An 18,872-nucleotide genomic window follows, 5' to 3' on the forward strand; every position below is an offset into this window, starting at 1 on the left:
CATTGGTGAACCGTCGCCGAGCTGAGCTCGGCATGCCGAAGATTCGGCTCGATGTTCGCCAAAGTCACCGAGTTCATTCCCGAATCCACACCGAGCAACCTTATGTGAGGCAAATAAGTAAAACACATCCTTTAAAGACATGGATAAAAACCAGAATCAAATATAAGGGCATCCTAGTAAAAATTTGAGTTTCAAGAACTGGAATCCCAATCTCTTTTTTTTAGGAGAAACATATAGAGCTCATTTACAGTTTTGTCTAGATAAAATAAGACAATCTTATCATATAACAGTTATATAATAATATTTTTGGAAGATTAAAATCTTTTCGTCTTTCATAGTTCATAATTCATTGAGATAAGGTATGTTATAATATAGTCGAGCCTGAAATATTGTGACGCACGTTGAGCGACATTTGTGATCGGCCGCCTCAACTACGTTCAAAATTCAACCCCTCGTCAATTAAATAAAATTTATTTTCAACGCCATTTTGCCATCCCTCCTCATATATAAACAATCCCTTGTTTCTTTGCACCCTAAATCATACTCGAAACCGTTCTTCCAACACCCGTCTGTAAAAACCCTAAAAAACACATTTCATTTCAGACACCTTACTCTTCTTTACGATATCGTCAAAACCTATTTAGATTTTCAGTTGCTTTTGGGGAAGTCGAGTTCATTTCTTCGGAAGTAGCTCAATACAGCTTATCGGTTTTTAGGGATTCAAGGATTTCCTTTAAAAAGTTAAAAATTTTGGATAGTTTTTGCAAAAAGTTGAGGGTTTTGATTAGGGTCAGTTGATTTCGTGCCTGGAAATGGACGGGAGTGATATATACAAAGCTAGTAGTAGTATAAGGTTAGGGAGTTTAAGGGCAGCAAGTGGAAAAACACCAAGTTTAAGATCTGGAAGTACTTCTGTATGGAGGAATTCTGGTATGGATGTGTTCTCGAGATCTTCTCGTGAAGAAGATGACGAAGAGGCTCTTAAATGGGCTTCACTTGAGAAGCTACCGACTTTTGATCGATTGAGGAAAGGTTTGCTGTTTGGATCAACAGGACCTTCCAATGAAGTTGATATCAATAATCTTGGATTTGAACAGAGACAACATTTACTTGATAGACTTGTGAAGGTGGCGGATGAAGATAACGAGAAGTTCTTGTTGAAGCTCAGGAACAGAATTGACAGGTATTATTAATCTCTCTTTAAAATATATATATCGACTATCGAAATCACAAATAAGAACAAAAAGTGCAACAAAAATTATTAATGCTAATTTGTACGGGTTTGAATAAGGTCAAAATGGGTTTGTATGAGAGGTGGTAAAACGGGTGGTAGATCTTTTGGGAAACGAGTTAACTTGGGTTTGGGTTAAATTAATCTGGTTTAGATGGGTTGATTCATCTGTATTTTCCTTAATTATTTTTTAAGTTTTTAAATATTAATAAATTAAATTTGATTACGGATATGGTTATTTAATTTTAATAAAAGAACATAAGAGTTGGCAAGTAAAGATTACAACATAAATCGGTTAATCTTCCTTAATAAATGAAGGTTTTTTTTGCCACGTGTCAATCTCTCGTGAGTTTTGACACTTGTTATTTTGTAGTAATTTTGAAATAAATATTATCCACTTGTCAATTTTTTGTTTGTTTCAATTTTTAAATTAAAGCCATATACTTATATATGTAAAGTATTAAATATCATATATATATATATATATATAATATTAAATTACAATAAATACATTTATTCCTTTCTTATTTTAAAGTTATACATTAAAAAATATTTTATGTTTACATTTTAATGTTTAATTTTTTTTTTTAAAATCAACCCGTATAATATACGGGTCTCACACCTAGTTTAACAATATAAGAGTTCCAAATAATATGAATACATCCGTATTCCTTATCTTTTATAAACTTTTTATATTTTATCTACTTAACATATTAGATAAAAATTATAATAAAAATCGGTTAATTTAGATTAATGGATGAGTTTAGATCAAAGCACTTGGGACTGACCAAAACAAAATTATTTTTTTCGGTCTCACAAATAATTATGATTATAGCAAAATTTGTAAAATAAAGAATCCAATATTGCTAAATAAGACATTCTAAGGTGGCGTTGACTTATTATAAAAAATTTGTTGATACTTTATTTTTCTATTAATAGTAACGTTTTTACTTTTTACTCTCACGTATTGTCTACTATTCGCGTTTTTTCTTCCATGTGGGCCCATCTAAATATACCGATTTTTTGTTTCTTTTCATATCGTAAGCATTCAATGTACCCATAGACCAAAATCAGGAATTTATTGTTTTTTCCATGACTTATCACTTACGCCTCCATTATCGTATTGTTTTTTTAACTTTTAGCTACACAGATTAATATTTGATCTTTTGACTTATTTAATTTTGTTTTTTTATACATAAATAAATAATAAAGTACTTTTGTGTAATATTACAGAGTTGGGATTGATTTGCCAACAATTGAAGTCAAATATGAACATTTGACTGTGGAGGCAGATGTCAACACAGGAAGCAGAGCTTTACCTAGTTTCATTAACTTCCACATTGATTTCATTGAGGTAAGCAACAAGAATTTATAAAGTTCATTTATTTATTATGTGCATTTTTAACATTTATTTTACATTATCACTAAGAAGATTGAACTTTGTAAAAAGCTCTATTTAGAGCAATACGGACGAATTTGGTCGTTATTATTTGCATTAGACTGAATTTGGACCAAGAATAGCAACCAACTTTATCCGAATTTCTAATTTGGTCATCAAAGTTTGAAAATTACCAAAAAAAGTCCTTAGCAGTTATTTGAATTGTGTTTTAACATATGCATGTTACTACATTTGAATTGCACAAATGATTTCCAGTTATTAAAAAATCATTCCTAATTCTGTTTTCATGTTCATGTTTGTATAGGGGTTATTGAGCATGTTCCGTGTACTTCCGAATTCAAAAAAGCATATAACTATCCTTGATGATGTTAGTGGTGTTGTTAAACCTAGCAGGTGAGATTAGAATGAAGAATTTGGTTGTCTTTTGATTGTTTTATTAGTATCAAGATCCAATTTTTGTACTCAAAATTAATTTGATGTAAATGTGTTTGTAGAATGACATTACTTTTGGGTCCTCCAAGTTCCGGGAAGACAACACTCTTGTTAGCCTTGGGTGGGAAACTTGCAAAGGAGCTTAAGGTAAATTCTCAACCCTAAAGGCGTCTAAATGGGTTAAAACAGATTGGGTTAGGTTAGCTACTTAGCTTTGATTACCAAGAACAATTTGGTTGTCTTTTTTCTTCAATTTTTTAATAATTAATTTATTAAATATGATTACGTAAACTATAGTATTAAGATAATAATCCATTTTTATAATAGAACTTTCTAGGAAGTTGTGGTTAACCCACCAACATTTTTTGTCCGTTTTTTCTAACTTAATAGATTATAATCATATTTAACGTCTACAATACTCATGTTATTAAAATAATAATCTAATATTTTTTTGATAAAACGAGTTAGGAGGTTGTAAGCATTTGAATGCACTTTAGCAGACATTTTATCGTAAAGTACCAATTTGAGTCTTGTATTTGATCATAAAGTTACCATTTATAAATGTAGACCTCGGGGAAAGTGACATATAACGGGCATGAATTGCATGAGTTTGTACCCGAAAGAACGGCTGCTTATATCAGTCAAAACGATGTTCATATTGGAGAAATGACTGTCAGAGAAACCTTGGCTTTCTCAGCAAGATGCCAAGGGGTTGGATCACGTTATGGTTAGTTTCATGACTTCATCTTCCATGGTGTGACACTATATAAAAATAAATCATATTTCACAAAAGGTTAATAATGTTTTATCATGTGAATTACAGAGATGTTGGCGGAGTTGTCAAGAAGAGAAAAAGACGCAAATATTAAGCCTGATCCTGACATCGATATTTACATGAAGGTAAATAACGAGTTTCTGAGAATTTCTTTTATCATGAATAGTATCGAAATTTTATGATTGTTGTTTTATTATTTAGGCTGCTGCAACAGCAGGACAAGAAGCTAGTGTGGTCACAGATTATACTCTCAAGGTAAGATAATATACAACATTACTTTAATTACATATAGAAAATGAGTTAAGATCTGATATGAATTTTTTAATGATTACAGTTATTGGGGTTGGACATCTGTGCTGATACCATGGTTGGGGACCAAATGATAAGGGGTATCTCTGGTGGACAAAAGAAGCGTGTCACAACAGGTGAAATGATTGTGGGGCCATCAAAGGTTCTTCTCATGGACGAGATATCTACTGGTTTGGACAGTTCTACAACTTTCCAAATCGTGAAATCTCTTAAGCAGATGCTACACATTCTAGAAGGAACAGCCGTCATTTCTCTCCTTCAGCCGGCACCCGAAACATATGACTTGTTCGATGACATTATCCTCCTGACTGATGGAAAGATTGTGTATCAAGGCCCACGTGAACATGTGCTCGAGTTTTTCGAATCTATGGGGTTCAAATGCCCCGAGAGGAAAGGCATTGCTGATTTCTTGCAAGAAGTTAGTAAACTCGATTTCTCGTGATTTTTTTTTAATAATTATAATCTCAATGAGTTGTTGCATTCAGTATTTATGTTGGGATTTGGGTTACAGGTTACATCAAAGAAAGATCAACAGCAGTATTGGATGAGAAGAGACCATGCTTATAGATTTGTGACTGCTAAAGAATTTGCTGAGGCGTACCAATCCTTTCATGTTGGAAGAAAAATGGGACAAGATATTGCGACAGCTTATGACAAAACAAAAAGCCACCCTGCTGCTCTCACAACTGAAAATTACGGTTTAAACAAAAAGGAGCTCTTGAAGGCTTGTACTGATAGAGAAATATTGCTCATGAAGAGAAATTCATTTGTTTATATCTTCAAGTTATTCCAGGTGAGTATCTACAATTATACTGCGTTTGACAAGTATTGAACTGCGAATCTTATGTAAGAAGAGTATTTAGCTTAAAATTCTAACAAACTTTATGCTGTTTTGGTTTGTTTCAGCTACTTGTGATGTCGCTCATCACTTTGACTGTGTTTTTCCGAACCGAGATGCATAGGCGTACAACTGAAGATGGTGGGATATATGTGGGTGCTCTTTTCTTTGGTGTTGTTATGATCATGTTTAATGGGATGTCTGAAATATCAATGACAATTGCAAAGCTTCCTGTATACTACAAACAAAGAGACTACCTGTTTTACCCTTCATGGGCGTATGCTTTACCCTCATGGGTTATCAAGATTCCTGTTTCGTTTCTTGAAGCTGCTGTTTGGGTGATTCTCACTTATTACGTAGTGGGTTTCGATCCTAATATTGCAAGGTAATTACTGATTACATTTCAAAATCACAGATTGAAAGCTTCAGAAACATGTTTTCTGATTTGCATATATATGTTTATTTACAGGATCTTTCTTGTTTTGCAGATTCTTCAAGCAATATCTTCTGCTTTTGCTCGTTAACCAAATGTCTTCAGGATTGTTTCGTTTCATTGGAGCGTTGGGTCGAAATATGATTGTGGCAAACACATTTGGTTCATTCGCACTTCTCTTAGTCTTTGCTTTGGGTGGCTTTGTTCTTGTTCGAGGTACTAATTTAGTTCAAAACAGGACCTTCCATCCGTTTTTTTTTTGGTCGACTAACATTTTTTTTTCAAAAGAGGATGTAAAGAAGTGGTGGTTGTGGGGATACTGGTCATCCCCTATGATGTACGCCATGAATGGAATTGCTGTGAACGAGTTTCTTGGGAATCAATGGAAACAAGTAAGTCAAACAATGCTTTGTATGTTTTTATATATTGATATATAAATACTGAGGCTTATGTTTATAAAACTTTTTTGGTGTTATAGCCATTGAATGGTACCACATTAGGGAAAATTATTATCACATCTGGAGGGTTCTATGCGGAAGCTTATTGGTATTGGATTGCAATTGCGGCCTTGGTGGGATTCATTCTTGTCTTCAACCTGTGTTTTGCTTTGTCTCTGGCTATCCTTGGCCGTGAGTATCTCCATCTTGGACTTTTTGACTTTTTGACTTTTTGATTTTTAGATTGTTATTTAAAATGCTTCTTTTGTAACATTTTTTAAACCCTACAGCATTTGGGAAAACTCAGTCGAATGCAGCACAGGCGGATAGTGACACAGAAGTTGAATTGTCAGCCATGACAACCGGAAATGATGCCACTCAGACCAAGAAGAAAGGGATGATTCTTCCATTTGAACCACATTCAATCACCTTTAATGATGTCAAATACTCTGTTGATATGCCACAGGTAGAAAACCCTTTACTATCAACACTCAGAAAATCGTTTTGAGTGGAATGTGATTGTGTTAATAAACTAATATGATGATGATGATAAATGTTGTAGGAAATGAAAGAGCAAGGGGTGAGTGAAGACAGATTACTGCTACTTAAAGGTGTGAGTGGAGCTTTCCGACCTGGTGTTCTTACAGCTCTGATGGGAGTCAGTGGTGCTGGAAAAACAACTCTGATGGATGTTTTGGCTGGAAGAAAAACCGGTGGTTATATTGAAGGTGATGTTAGGATTTCCGGGTATCCAAAGAAACAAGAAACTTTTGCTCGAATCTCCGGTTACTGTGAGCAAAACGACATCCACTCGCCACATGTCACTGTTTATGAGTCTTTGCTCTATTCAGCCTGGTTAAGGCTGGCTACAGATGTTAATGAAAATACCCGAAAGGTTCGTATAATACAACATACATTTTGTCTTGATACTTAAGTTGAATCCCATTTAAAAAGTTTGATGTTTGTTTACAGAGTTTTGTGGATGAGGTTATGGATCTGGTGGAGCTGAACCCATTAAGAGACGCGTTGGTCGGGTTGCCAGGTGTCAATGGGCTATCGACTGAACAAAGAAAGCGGTTGACTATTGCTGTTGAGCTTGTAGCCAATCCGTCTATAATCTTCATGGACGAGCCAACTTCAGGGCTTGATGCTCGAGCTGCTGCTATTGTCATGAGAACTGTTAGGAACACTGTCGACACAGGAAGAACAGTCGTCTGCACCATTCATCAACCCAGCATTGATATCTTTGAAGCTTTTGACGAGGTAACAAAGGAAGTCATGTGCACATAATTCGTTATTACAAATGACTACTATATTTGGGTATTTATTCATAACTTAAAAAAAAAACAATCGGTTTAATTGCAGTTGTTCTTGATGAAACGAGGAGGACAAGAATTATACGTGGGACCTGTGGGTCGCCATTCTTGTGAGTTGATCAAGTATTTCGAGGATGTGAATGGGGTAAGTAAGATAAAAGACGGATACAACCCTGCGACATGGATGTTGGAAGTCAGTACCTCAGCGCAAGAAATTGCTTTAGGAGTGGATTTCACAGAAATCTACAGGAACTCAGATCTTTACAGGAGAAACAAAGCACTTATCGCTGAATTAAGCGTCCCACGTCCCGGAACAAACGATCTGTATTTCCCGACACAATACTCGCAGTCATTCCTTGTTCAATGTATGGCTTGCCTGTGGAAACAACGTTGGTCGTACTGGAGAAACCCGCCTTACACTGCTGTCCGTTTCGTCTTCACCACCTTCATTGCCATCATATTCGGTACCATGTTCTGGGATCTCGGTAGCAAAAAGTAAAACCCTAACTAATTCCCTAAACTCAAACATATGAAATTGATCCCATCTTCTGTTGTACTAATTTTAAAATCATTATTTCAGGACGACCCAACGGGATCTGATAAACGCAATGGGCTCAATGTACGCCGCAACCCTCTTCCTCGGAGTCCAAAACGCATCGGCGGTGCAACCAGTTGTAGACGTAGAACGCACCGTCTTTTACAGAGAACGAGCAGCCGGAATGTATTCCGCTTTGCCATACGCCTTTGCTCAGGTACTTACTAAATCGAACATCATTCATTATACATACACTTCCAGATATTCTTACATGCTTGTAAAATTTACAGGTTCTGGTTGAAGTCCCTTACGTTTTTGCACAAAGCGCGGTGTACAGTGTTATAGTGTACGCCATGATTGGGTTTGATTGGACAGCAGCCAAGTTCTTCTGGTACTTGTTCTTCCAGTTCTGCTGTTTACTCTACATGACTTACTACGGTATGATGACGGTCGCCATTACTCCCAACGCCAACATCGCTGCAATCATCGCCGCCTCGTTTTATGGACTCTTCAATCTCTTTTCAGGATTCATTATCCCACGACCCGTAAGTTCCTCAAAAGTCCATTGTTGTTTTACATTTGTTATTGTTCAATTGTAACTTCGATCCTCTTTTTACAGAGGATTCCGGTGTGGTGGAGATGGTACTACTGGGGGAACCCATTGGCCTGGACCCTTTACGGCATGGTTGCATCGCAGTTTGGCGACTTCGACACCGAGCTTACTAGTGGTGAGACCGTGAAAGGTTACTTGCGTCGGTATTTTGGTTTCAAGCATGATTTCCTGGGCGCCATCGCTGGAGTGCATATCGGACTGGTTTTGTTTTTCGCGTTTATCTTTGCGTACTCCATCAGATCCTTCAATTTCCAGAAGAGATAATAAGATCACATGAGCAAGCATGTACGATAGCGTTTTGATAATTTTTAAGTTATAAATTAGGTGTATAAAAATTTGTTCTTTGTCCCAAAGAAATATTATACATACATATATTAATTTTCACTTTGGTGTGTGGGTAGAAAGTAGAAACTACTATTAATTTGGTCTACTTTATGTAGACAAAAACTTACTATAACCAGAATATATTATACCTTTCTTGCATATGATAAGATGCCAAACAAGTTTCCTTTTGAGAAATAGAAATTTTGTCCCTAATCATGTATATTTTTAAATTAGTAATTTTAAAGTTAAATTATTATTATTTTATAAATTACAGATTTAGTCCCTTACATTATGTTTTTGTCTGTTATATTTAAAAAAAATTATAATTTTTTGTTTTTATTAATTTCTGGAAAATACATTTTCAAGCTTTATTTTCGTATGTCTCCTTCATACATAATTATTTTGACGAATTTTATTTTGATACTTTCACTTTATATAATATAATTAACATCATTCTGTATTGTATATGGATTGTTAACATTTTTAATCATATTTTATATTTGATTTGTAAAAGAGTTACCATGCGTATTAAAATCATGTTTTTGATCATTTATATAATTTTTTTTACAGTTTTTTTTTTTTTTTTATTAATTATAAATGAGTTTTCCTCCGCAACGTCCATAATAACTTAAATACTAGTTCTTAATATTGTAATGTTATGTTCATGAGTTTTTTTTAGAAAGTAACGTATGAGATCATGAGTTTGAATTCTTATTTATATTTCAATTTTTGTATTTATAGAGTTGATGTTAGGGTCTTTGATATAGCGGTAAGGAGTGATTCTTTTAAATGAGAGGTTATGAGTTCAAGTCTCACTAGAGACATAAATTGTGTTTAGCATTAGATTAAGAGTAGAATGGCTTGCCGTTCCAAAAAATAAATGAACAAATTTTTTTTTTTTCTTGAACTAGTTATCAAAGTTTTTTTTTCTTGTATGTATAAAAATGGTCTATATGGTTTGTCAAAAGTTACAAAGTCGGTCCCTGCTAATTTTTTTTATGCAAATAGTTATTGTGGCTTGCAAAACTTGCATGGATGACTCTTTTTACTTACTCCATTAGTATTCGGCCGTAAGAACATTTTCATCTTTTCAAGTATAAAGAGATTGTAGTGACATTTGATAAACCACATGGACTATTTTTGTAATTTGTCTAAAAATAGTGTAAATGCTAGAAAATTAGATGAGGATTTGAACTTGGGACCTCCTCCCCCTAATCAGCTTAAGGCTCCATTTGATAGTTGATGACTGAGAAAGTGTTTACTGGGAAATGTCTGTCTGGATAATAAATTTTGACTGAGTAAAAAACCATGATGTTTGATAGTATATCTGACTGAATGTGTTGGTTGATGCAAAATGACCATTTTACTCTGATGCTCTAATAATAATAATAATAATAATAATAATAATAATAATAATAATAATAATAATAATAATTGATTATAAAAGTTCAAGGTCAAACTAGTAATTTCCAAAAATTAGCTATGCAAGACAATTTAAAGTTGTGGTAGATTAGGGCAAGATAGGTATCTTCAAGGACCAAAGTTGCCTAATTCTGATTTTGAGTTGTCTTCTTCCCCTTATCTCCTCTCCCTCAGCATCGATACGACTCTATTTGTGTTTTTTTTTCTTTTTGCCTCTTTTCGTGTTTTTTCTTTCCTTTTCCATGGATTAAATTGATGTGTGGGAAAGGAGGATGAAGGGTGGTGTTGGTTGAGGGGCAATGGTGGAATAGATTTCAATCAGATTCAGTCAGCAAGATTTTTTGGTATGAGCGAGTCAAACATTGTTGACCCGGACAGATGCAAAGCTGAGTCATATCAAACACATGGAGCTGACCAAGTCAGACTTTTTTGTCTGACCTAACCCAATCACATCGAAATAAAACAAGGCCTAAGCCTTATGTCACTATGCTACAACCAAAATTGGTTTTAACTCCGAAAATTAAATTATATTACGTAAAACCGCAAAAAAGATAAATAAAAAAAATTAGAATTTTTTTACATAAAACTTTTTTTAATAATTAAAAAATGTACATTTAGTTTATATGTTTTTTTATGTATTTATTTACGTAAATTAATTTTTTTATGTATTTAAAAAATACGTTTTCATATAATACGTTATTATGTTGTTATAATCTTAAAATATACTTTTACGTTATGTTAACATCTTTAGTTGGTTTAAAGCAAAATTACAAGTGTTTTTTTGACTTAAAAACATTAAGAAGGTGATAACATAACGTAAAAATATGTTTTAGGATCAAAGCAAAATGACATATATTTTTTTTATGTAAAACAAACTAAAGACATTAACATAACGTAAAAATGTGTTTCCTATAACATGTTATCATGTTAAAATTTTTACGTAAAAAAAAATACTTGCATATGCGCTTTAAATCAACTAAATACGTTAAGGTAACGTAAATCTATATTTTAGGATTATAACAACATAATAATGTGTTATCTTAAAATGTATTATTTAAATGCATAAAAATCATACTTCACATAAAATAAATATATACAAAAAAACTTTTTTTTTTTTATGTTTTTTTAGGATTACGTTTTTGTATAATATGTTATTACGTTTTTTATGTATTTAAAAGTATATTTCCTTATTATAACAATGTAATAACATTATATACGAAAATGTATTTTTTAAAATATTTAGAAAAACATATTTTACATAAAATAAATACGTAAAAAAAAGTTTCTACGTGAAAGAAAAAAAAACTTATTTTTATATGAAAACATAAAAATATGTTTCAGGATCATAGCAATGTAATAACATATTATGTAAAAACGTATTTTTTTTTAAATACATAAAAAATATATTTTACATAAATCAAATACATAAAAAACAAATAAATTGTCTGTAAAAAAATATTTTTTTTTACAATACGCTAAAAATATATTTTGTTTTATTAAAAAAAAATTCTATAAAAATATGTTGTTTTTTAATTAATATTAATGTATTTACAATTTTAGATAATATTAATTAATTTTCAAAAATATAAAACAAATTTGATTTTAAGTTATTGGTTAAAGCTTTGGAGGGAGAGGAGGTCCCAAATTAGAGTCCTCCTCCCCTCATTTTCTAGCATTTATATTATTATTTAACGAATTACAAAATGGTCCCTATATTTGCTAAATGTTACGAATTAAGTATTTATACTTAAAAATCCATTTATACTTGAAAAGATGAAAATACACTTACGAATTTAGTCCCCAACAGTTGAATACTAACGAAGTTAGTAAAAATGATCATCCATGCAAGTTTTGCAAACCACGATGACCATTTGCATAAAAAAAAAATTTAACAGGAACTAACTTTGTGACTTTTAGCAAACCACGGAAACATTTTTGTAATTTTATCCTAAAAAAACCAACATATGTCCTAAAAGCCTACATAAAATAATTCATTCTTCACTGTAACATACGCGTTTAGCTATCGTGTTTTGTTAGTTTAAAAAATGAATAATATTAAGAAATAATGAAATATTATATGATATTAAGCGTTCAGTTCTAATAAGATACTTTTATGAGAATTGATGTAAAACTATGTTTAGAATCATACGGAAAGTATTGGAAGTCTTATGGGATTCCAATCAATAGTCAAATATCGAAATTAACGAAAATATAAAGTTGGAAATAAGTAAAAATAATGTTTTTGAAAGTTGTAAAGAATCTCGTTAGAAACTTTTAGGTGAAAACATCATCAAAATTCGAGTTATAACGAACAAGTTATGACTTATTGAAGTTTCGCGACAGAACCGGCACGACGCCGTATGACGTAAAAAGTGAGTTTTGGATAAACTACTTTTTTGGCTTTAGTGATCTACATGAAATTCGTAGTATTAGTTAAACCAAGAATTTCCATAAAAAGAACGTCCAAATCTGACTTCGTATGAGGAAGTTATGATTTTTCCAAGATTCGGTATAGCAGTAGACAGCTAAAAACTCGAAATAAAGATCGAGTGATTTTTAGCCGACACAACCTAAACGAGAATAGAAGGTCTCGTCAATATTATTACAACAATAAAAAGACAGACGGAAACGAACGTCAGATGAAGAAGTTATGAATTTTTAACGGACTTTTCCATTCCCGGCCTGTTAAAAATAAAATATTCAAAATAAATTCAAAATTAGCCGACGGAGTCTAAACGAAAGTTTTAGAGCATAATCTCACCTACGTGTGGATATAAATAACGTCAAAAACGAAGCTCATATGCAAAAGTTATGAGTTTTTGAAGTTCGGAGCACAAACCTCGAGACCTGACTGCGTTCATGGCGTGAATTATAGAAATTCACGACGTGAACTACTTGAATGACACCTTTTGAGCCTAGAAGACACACGAAAAGCCTAGGGGATGACCAGGATCAAACTCACAATGTGAACAAGCATGATTCACGTCGTGAACCCCAAAATTTCACCCTATAAATAGAAAGCAAAGCCTTCGAGTTTTTGTTTACAAAATCAATCCCCTCTCACTCTCTACTCTCTTTTAACCCACTTTTAACCCCCGAAGCCCCGGTATCATCCCCGACACCCTTAGCAAGTCCCGACGCTCCGAAGTTCCCGAGAAAATCATATTTTCAAGTCGAAACTCTGCCCGAGTAAGGCCGGTTTTCAACTAAAATCCCTGGTTTTGTCACAAAAAGTCATATTTAGAGCCAAAGTGTTGCCCAAATTATCATTTATTCCTTTGGTTATTTCACGGTGAGTTCAATATATAGGAACAATTGTATGTTATGTGTTATATGTGTTATGTGTTTTTCCGTGTTATCATCTTGTGTTATTATTTCTGCTATTTTTATAACAAAGTTGTACCTTTGGCCATGTGATCAGTGAAAAGACTTAGATTCACAGTGGTATTGGTATGTAGCTTCTGGCCGTGTAGACCATGTCTCGCAAGAGAATGACTTATACCCCTATGGCATTGACAAAAGGTTAGATTGGGTTAAAATCCTGAAATCTACAAAAATGTTTAAATCAGAAATTATGTCTTCTGTGCCATTTGGGACGAAGTGTTATTGATGTATATCAAGTATTGAAATTGTTATGTCTCAATGATTGTATATCTTTGAATCAAATCATTGATTGATATGGAAAGCTTGTCGTATGATTCACATATGTCTTTGTTGTTCCTTGTTCCATATGCTTCTGCCATGTTCAAGTATATATATGACATAACGTTATAATGTATCTATTATTGAACTCACTAACCGTCACCGCTTACCCCTCTCAACGTTTAACAATTGCAAGTAATGAGAATCCGGTATAGTCATATACTGTTGGAAGATTTAGAATAGTTTATACTATTACTTTTGTACTTGGGTTTATGTATGTATAAAACTGTAACGCCCGTAGATCAGGGCTAGTCAAGTTATGACATGTCGAAGTTTCGCGACAGAACCGGCACGACACAGCACGATGTAAATAGTGAATTTACGTTAAAGAGATATTTGGCCTTAGCGATCTAAATGGAAGTCATAGAATACGTTAAACCGAGAGCGTGCATAAAAAGAACGTCCAAATCTGACTTCGTATGGGAAAGTTATGATTTTTATAAGTTTCAGCTTACCGGTATGCAGCCCAAAGTTCGAATATGAGATCGAGTGGTTTTTGGCCGAAACAATCTAAATAAGAATCGAAGATCTCGTCGATAGTAGTCCAACGGTAAAAATACAGACGAAAACAGACGTCACGTGAAGGAGTTGTGAATTCCTAACGGAGTTTTCCTGTCCCGGCCTACTAAAAATAATATAATAAAAATTAAAGTCAAAATTAGCCGACGGAGTCTAAACAAGAGTTGTAGAGCATAATCTCACCTACGCGTACATATAAATAACGTCGAAAACGAAGCTCTATGAGAAAGATATGAATTTCTAAAGTTCGGGGCGTGAACCCCGACACTATGTTAGAGTTCACAACGTGAACTCAGTATTTATGACTTCTGGAGCCTAACAGACGCAAGTTGCGATGACAAACCTAATGACTACTGAACTCAAGATGTGAATACTTGAAGAAGCAACCCTCCACGTCTGACAACCATCAAAAGGTTCAAAGCACACCTCACCCTCTGATCCGTAGGGAATGAACACGTGAAGAAGCAACCCTCCACGTCTGAAAACCATCTCATAGCAACGATCGGATCCTGAATTCCATCAAAAGTAGGGGGCTTCGTATTGTCGAAATCCCGATACTAAAAGCCCCGACTGGCTCCTCCCCCTGCCACTGCCACAGCCGCTGCGGCTGCCGTTGCTGCTGTCTCTGCAAGAGCCGCATAACGCTCATCAAAATACTCAACCATGGCGGTCTTGATCGACCCAAACAGTTCCGACAACTCAGCCCGGAACATAGCAGCAACCTCATCATGCAGGATATCACAAATCCTAGCATCCAACTCCTCTGTACTCATCTGACCAATAACCTCGGGTGGTGCTAATCCATCCTGACCACCCTCTCCTGATCCCGATCCCGAACCGGATCCTGACTCGAAACGTCTCGCGTCCGCCATGCTGAAATGAACCATAAGAATCTCAGATACCTCGCATAACAGTCGAGAACTAACCTCTAACCAACAACCTAGGGGTTGTGACTTCCTTGACACGCGTATGGGTCCTGTGCTTTCAGTAGTACAAGCCCATACTACCTTCCGCACCTACCCATATTTGTCTCAAGTATCACCACAACGCCCTAAGCACAAACATACATGGCAAGCACTCAATCCTCACCCCTAGAGGAATACCGAATAGCTCATGTCAAGGAACCCTAGGCTAGCAGGCAATTCTATCATGCAATTCCTAAAGATCCCTAGCCTAGTACTAGCATGTTGTTCTATCATATCACATAAATAAACAACTTGTATGGTATTTTGGGGTAACTTACTGGCTCCAGCTGATCGTACCCTCTGCGTCCTCCTTTACTTATTTTGAAAACCATTGTTTTTGAATACCTCTCCTTGATTTGAGACTGGATTCACACGAATGTTCCTCCAATTCACTCAAACCAAGCATCTGATACCAACTTGTAACGACCAAAAATTTCAACCAAATTAAAACATTTTATTTCATTCAAAAACCATTACGATCATACATCTTGTTTTCAAAATAGTTTAAACATCAGAGTATTCCCCCAGAACCATATCACATAAATCATAAAAAAACATGAGGAGCGGTACGATCACGCCTTCGCCTTGCCACGATCTCCTGAAGCATCTGAAACAATAAACCACAACTGTAAGCCCGAAAGCGTAGTGAGTTCCCCCAAAGTACCCATACACACATAAACATACGCATACAGCAAAGAACAACATACTACGGGTCCAATCAACCTTCTGGTTGGAATACCTTCGACCCTCAACCATCGGGTTGGAATGCCTACATAACACGAGTCCAATCATCCTACCAGGATGGAATACTCTCGGCCCACAACCATCGGGTTGGAATGCCCAAACACCTATACGTACAACGATAGCTACTATAGGTCCAGTCATCCCTTAGGATGAAATACCCCAGGCCCCTCAACCATCAGATTGGAATGCCAACATACTATGAGTCCAATCATCCTACCGGGATGGAATACTCCTGGCCCACAGCCATCGGGTTGGAATGCCCCACCTCCTATACATATAGTAACTACATCTACTATTATGGGTCCAATCATCCCTCGGGATGGAATACCCCAGGCCCCTCAACCATCGGGTTGGAATGCCAACATACTATGAGTCCAATCATCCTACCTGGATGGAATACTCCTGGCCCACAACCATGGGGTTGGAATGCCAATCTATACTAACAAACATGCACACGCAATAGGCAACCACATAACACTCTACAGTACCAACATACTAGGGCCCTATCATCCTACCGGGATGGAATACCCTCTGCTACCACTCAACATACATAACCCGCAGGTAACCTCCTACCAGCATACATAAAGCAAGACCAACTACAGGTCTATAAATAACCACTACCCAAACTACCAGAGCGCCGATCCAACAGAACTAGCCATCACACACCTATCCATTTCTCTAGGATACTAAGCTAACAAGGCATATCCTCATATTACTATCCTATCTACCAGGATACTAGCAAGTATATCATCACATAGCATAACAAGCTCTAAACAACAATTCAAAGGGTCGGCCTTGGTGCCTTAGACCCTTGAGTACAGTGAGGAAAACTCACCTTGCAACTGCCGAAGTCCTGCAAATCTCTGACTACTGACTCACTGGGAACCCCAACTATCACATGCAAAATCATCACATTAGAATCCATCATGACTTTCTAGGCCAAGTGTCCACAACACTCCTTAAGTACATTATCCTCTTATTGGGCCAAGACCCAAAACCAAATCCTCTTGCAAAGCCCAATATTGGCCCAATTTACTAAATTGGACCCACCTTTCCAAACGGGCCTAGATCCAAGGTCCATAATAATTATTAGGTCCAAATTACTCCATCCATAATATTCAGGCACGGCCCAAGCCCAGCTAGCTCATAAACAGCCCAATCAGTTAAGGCTCAAGATTGAAAGCCCAACAGAGGGAGTACGCTGGGCGTACCCCTCTTGGTACGCTGGGTGTACTTCGATTCTCGCGAACTGGAAACGGGACACTGACCCACTACGCTGGGCATCCATTAATTTACGCGGGGCGTACGCGCGCTGATCTAAAACTCCTCATAAGTTCTTAATGGCTTAAGCTCTTAAGCCCAAACTTTAGCTCCATCGACCAAACATGCCTAGGATTCATAAAGTCTCAAACTTTATTACTTGGGACGCCCATAAAGCTCTTAACTCAAGGTCTTAATCCATTAAGACCTACCTACATCACTCATGAGTCATGAGACAACCAAAGCCATTGGGACCTCATTTTTCTCAATCAAGACCTCTCCTAAGGTCTGAAAGGACAGCTATTCTCAGCCAACTCGCATCATCCATCACTTTGGGGTTTTGGGGACAAGAAATGGTGTCAAAACTTAATAACACCTAGATCTACACAAAATAGATGTCAAGCAAGAGACTTTATACCTCAAAAGGGCTCTAGAAGACGATGTCTTCCCAGATCTACAAGCTCCAGCCACCCAACTCCTTCCTTGACAACTTCTTCTTTCTTCTTCAAGGCTCTCCTTTGCCAAACCAAGCTCCCCAAGGTCAAATATCCCCAACAATGGAAGAAGAACGACTACTTAGGGTTTCTGAGGGTAAGAGGGCAGATATGGAGGCTAGGGTTGGAACCATAATGTTCCTTATATAGTGGTTGGCCCTAAAATTAGGGTTTTTGGACTCTAGACGTACGATGGGGGTACATCTTGTACGATGGGCGTACGCCCCCAACACCCACATTCACTTAACCAATCTACGCTGGGCGTACCCAGCCAATCACACGCATGCACTCCATGCATGCCTAGGACCCCTTTTCCAAATATTTCCTTTATGGACCATTATTGACACTATCTTCAAAGTGTCATAACTCCTTTATTCTAAGTCCGTTTCCGACGGACTTTATATCCACAAAAAGGTGGCGAGAAGCCCTATGCTTCTAGCAACACACCCATCCCGAAACCTTCCCGAATAAAACTCATTGCCCATAAATGACCGAAACACCCTTATTCATGATCTCTGGGGTCCATAAATAATTACTCTTAAAACGGGGTGTTACAACTATGGAGTTAGCGCTTGGTAACTATAGATATAGTGTTTGTTGAGAAAACCCTAGCAACGATGGATTTCATGCTGATTCCTTAGGATAATCCTTAGGAATAAATGAACGATAAATAGTTGATTCTTAGGGTAATCTTTAAGAAATAAAAAGGAGATAATGGAGTGGGTAATTGGGTTGATTGTGTGATGATTAAATATAATATAATATTTTATTGTGGGTTGAAAACCCTATATGCTCACCAGGCTCCCAAGCCTGACCCACTCAGTTTTCTTTGTATCACATGTATCGATACAAAGACATATTTCATTGAGAGATTAAAGGAGATGTAAATCATTAGTGTAAATAAATGTAAGTTCTGTTTATGTTTATGTATCTGTATCGAAACATGACATCCCGTGATTTTGTTAAATAATGAAAATACATTTCTTTAAGAAATGTTTTGATAAATTTTTATCATATTTTGTTTGGGGAACAAATTCCGCATCACTTTTAATAAATGAAGTACTCTGGAGTTTATAAAGCATAAACAAATCGATCTTTTCTGGTCGTGAAATTAGGGTTGTCAC

The 18,872-nt window shown here is 35.7% G+C and overlaps 1 protein-coding gene across 1 annotated transcript; it reads left to right on the forward strand.

Annotated features, from left to right (window-relative positions):
• Window positions 1-425: 425 nt before the first annotated feature.
• On the forward strand, window positions 426-8,801 carry LOC145085551 (pleiotropic drug resistance protein 1-like). Its single transcript, XM_079023528.1, has 20 exons — window positions 426-1,183; window positions 2,465-2,585; window positions 2,935-3,023; window positions 3,125-3,209; window positions 3,630-3,789; window positions 3,886-3,962; window positions 4,039-4,092; window positions 4,172-4,564; window positions 4,658-4,939; window positions 5,053-5,369; window positions 5,473-5,633; window positions 5,706-5,809; window positions 5,896-6,046; window positions 6,145-6,320; window positions 6,417-6,749; window positions 6,827-7,117; window positions 7,220-7,665; window positions 7,751-7,922; window positions 7,996-8,250; window positions 8,325-8,801. The coding sequence occupies exons 1-20, from the start codon at window positions 813-815 to the stop codon at window positions 8,580-8,582; spliced, it is 4,296 nt and encodes a 1,431-aa protein (XP_078879654.1). The 5' UTR covers window positions 426-812; the 3' UTR covers window positions 8,583-8,801.
• The last annotated feature ends 10,071 nt before the right edge of the window (window positions 8,802-18,872 follow it).

This window comes from Lactuca serriola, chromosome 1 (assembly GCF_051521515.1).
Source record: "Lactuca serriola cultivar US96UC23 chromosome 1, Lser_US96UC23_V15, whole genome shotgun sequence".
In the NCBI taxonomy this organism is placed as follows: Eukaryota; Viridiplantae; Streptophyta; class Magnoliopsida; order Asterales; family Asteraceae; genus Lactuca; species Lactuca serriola.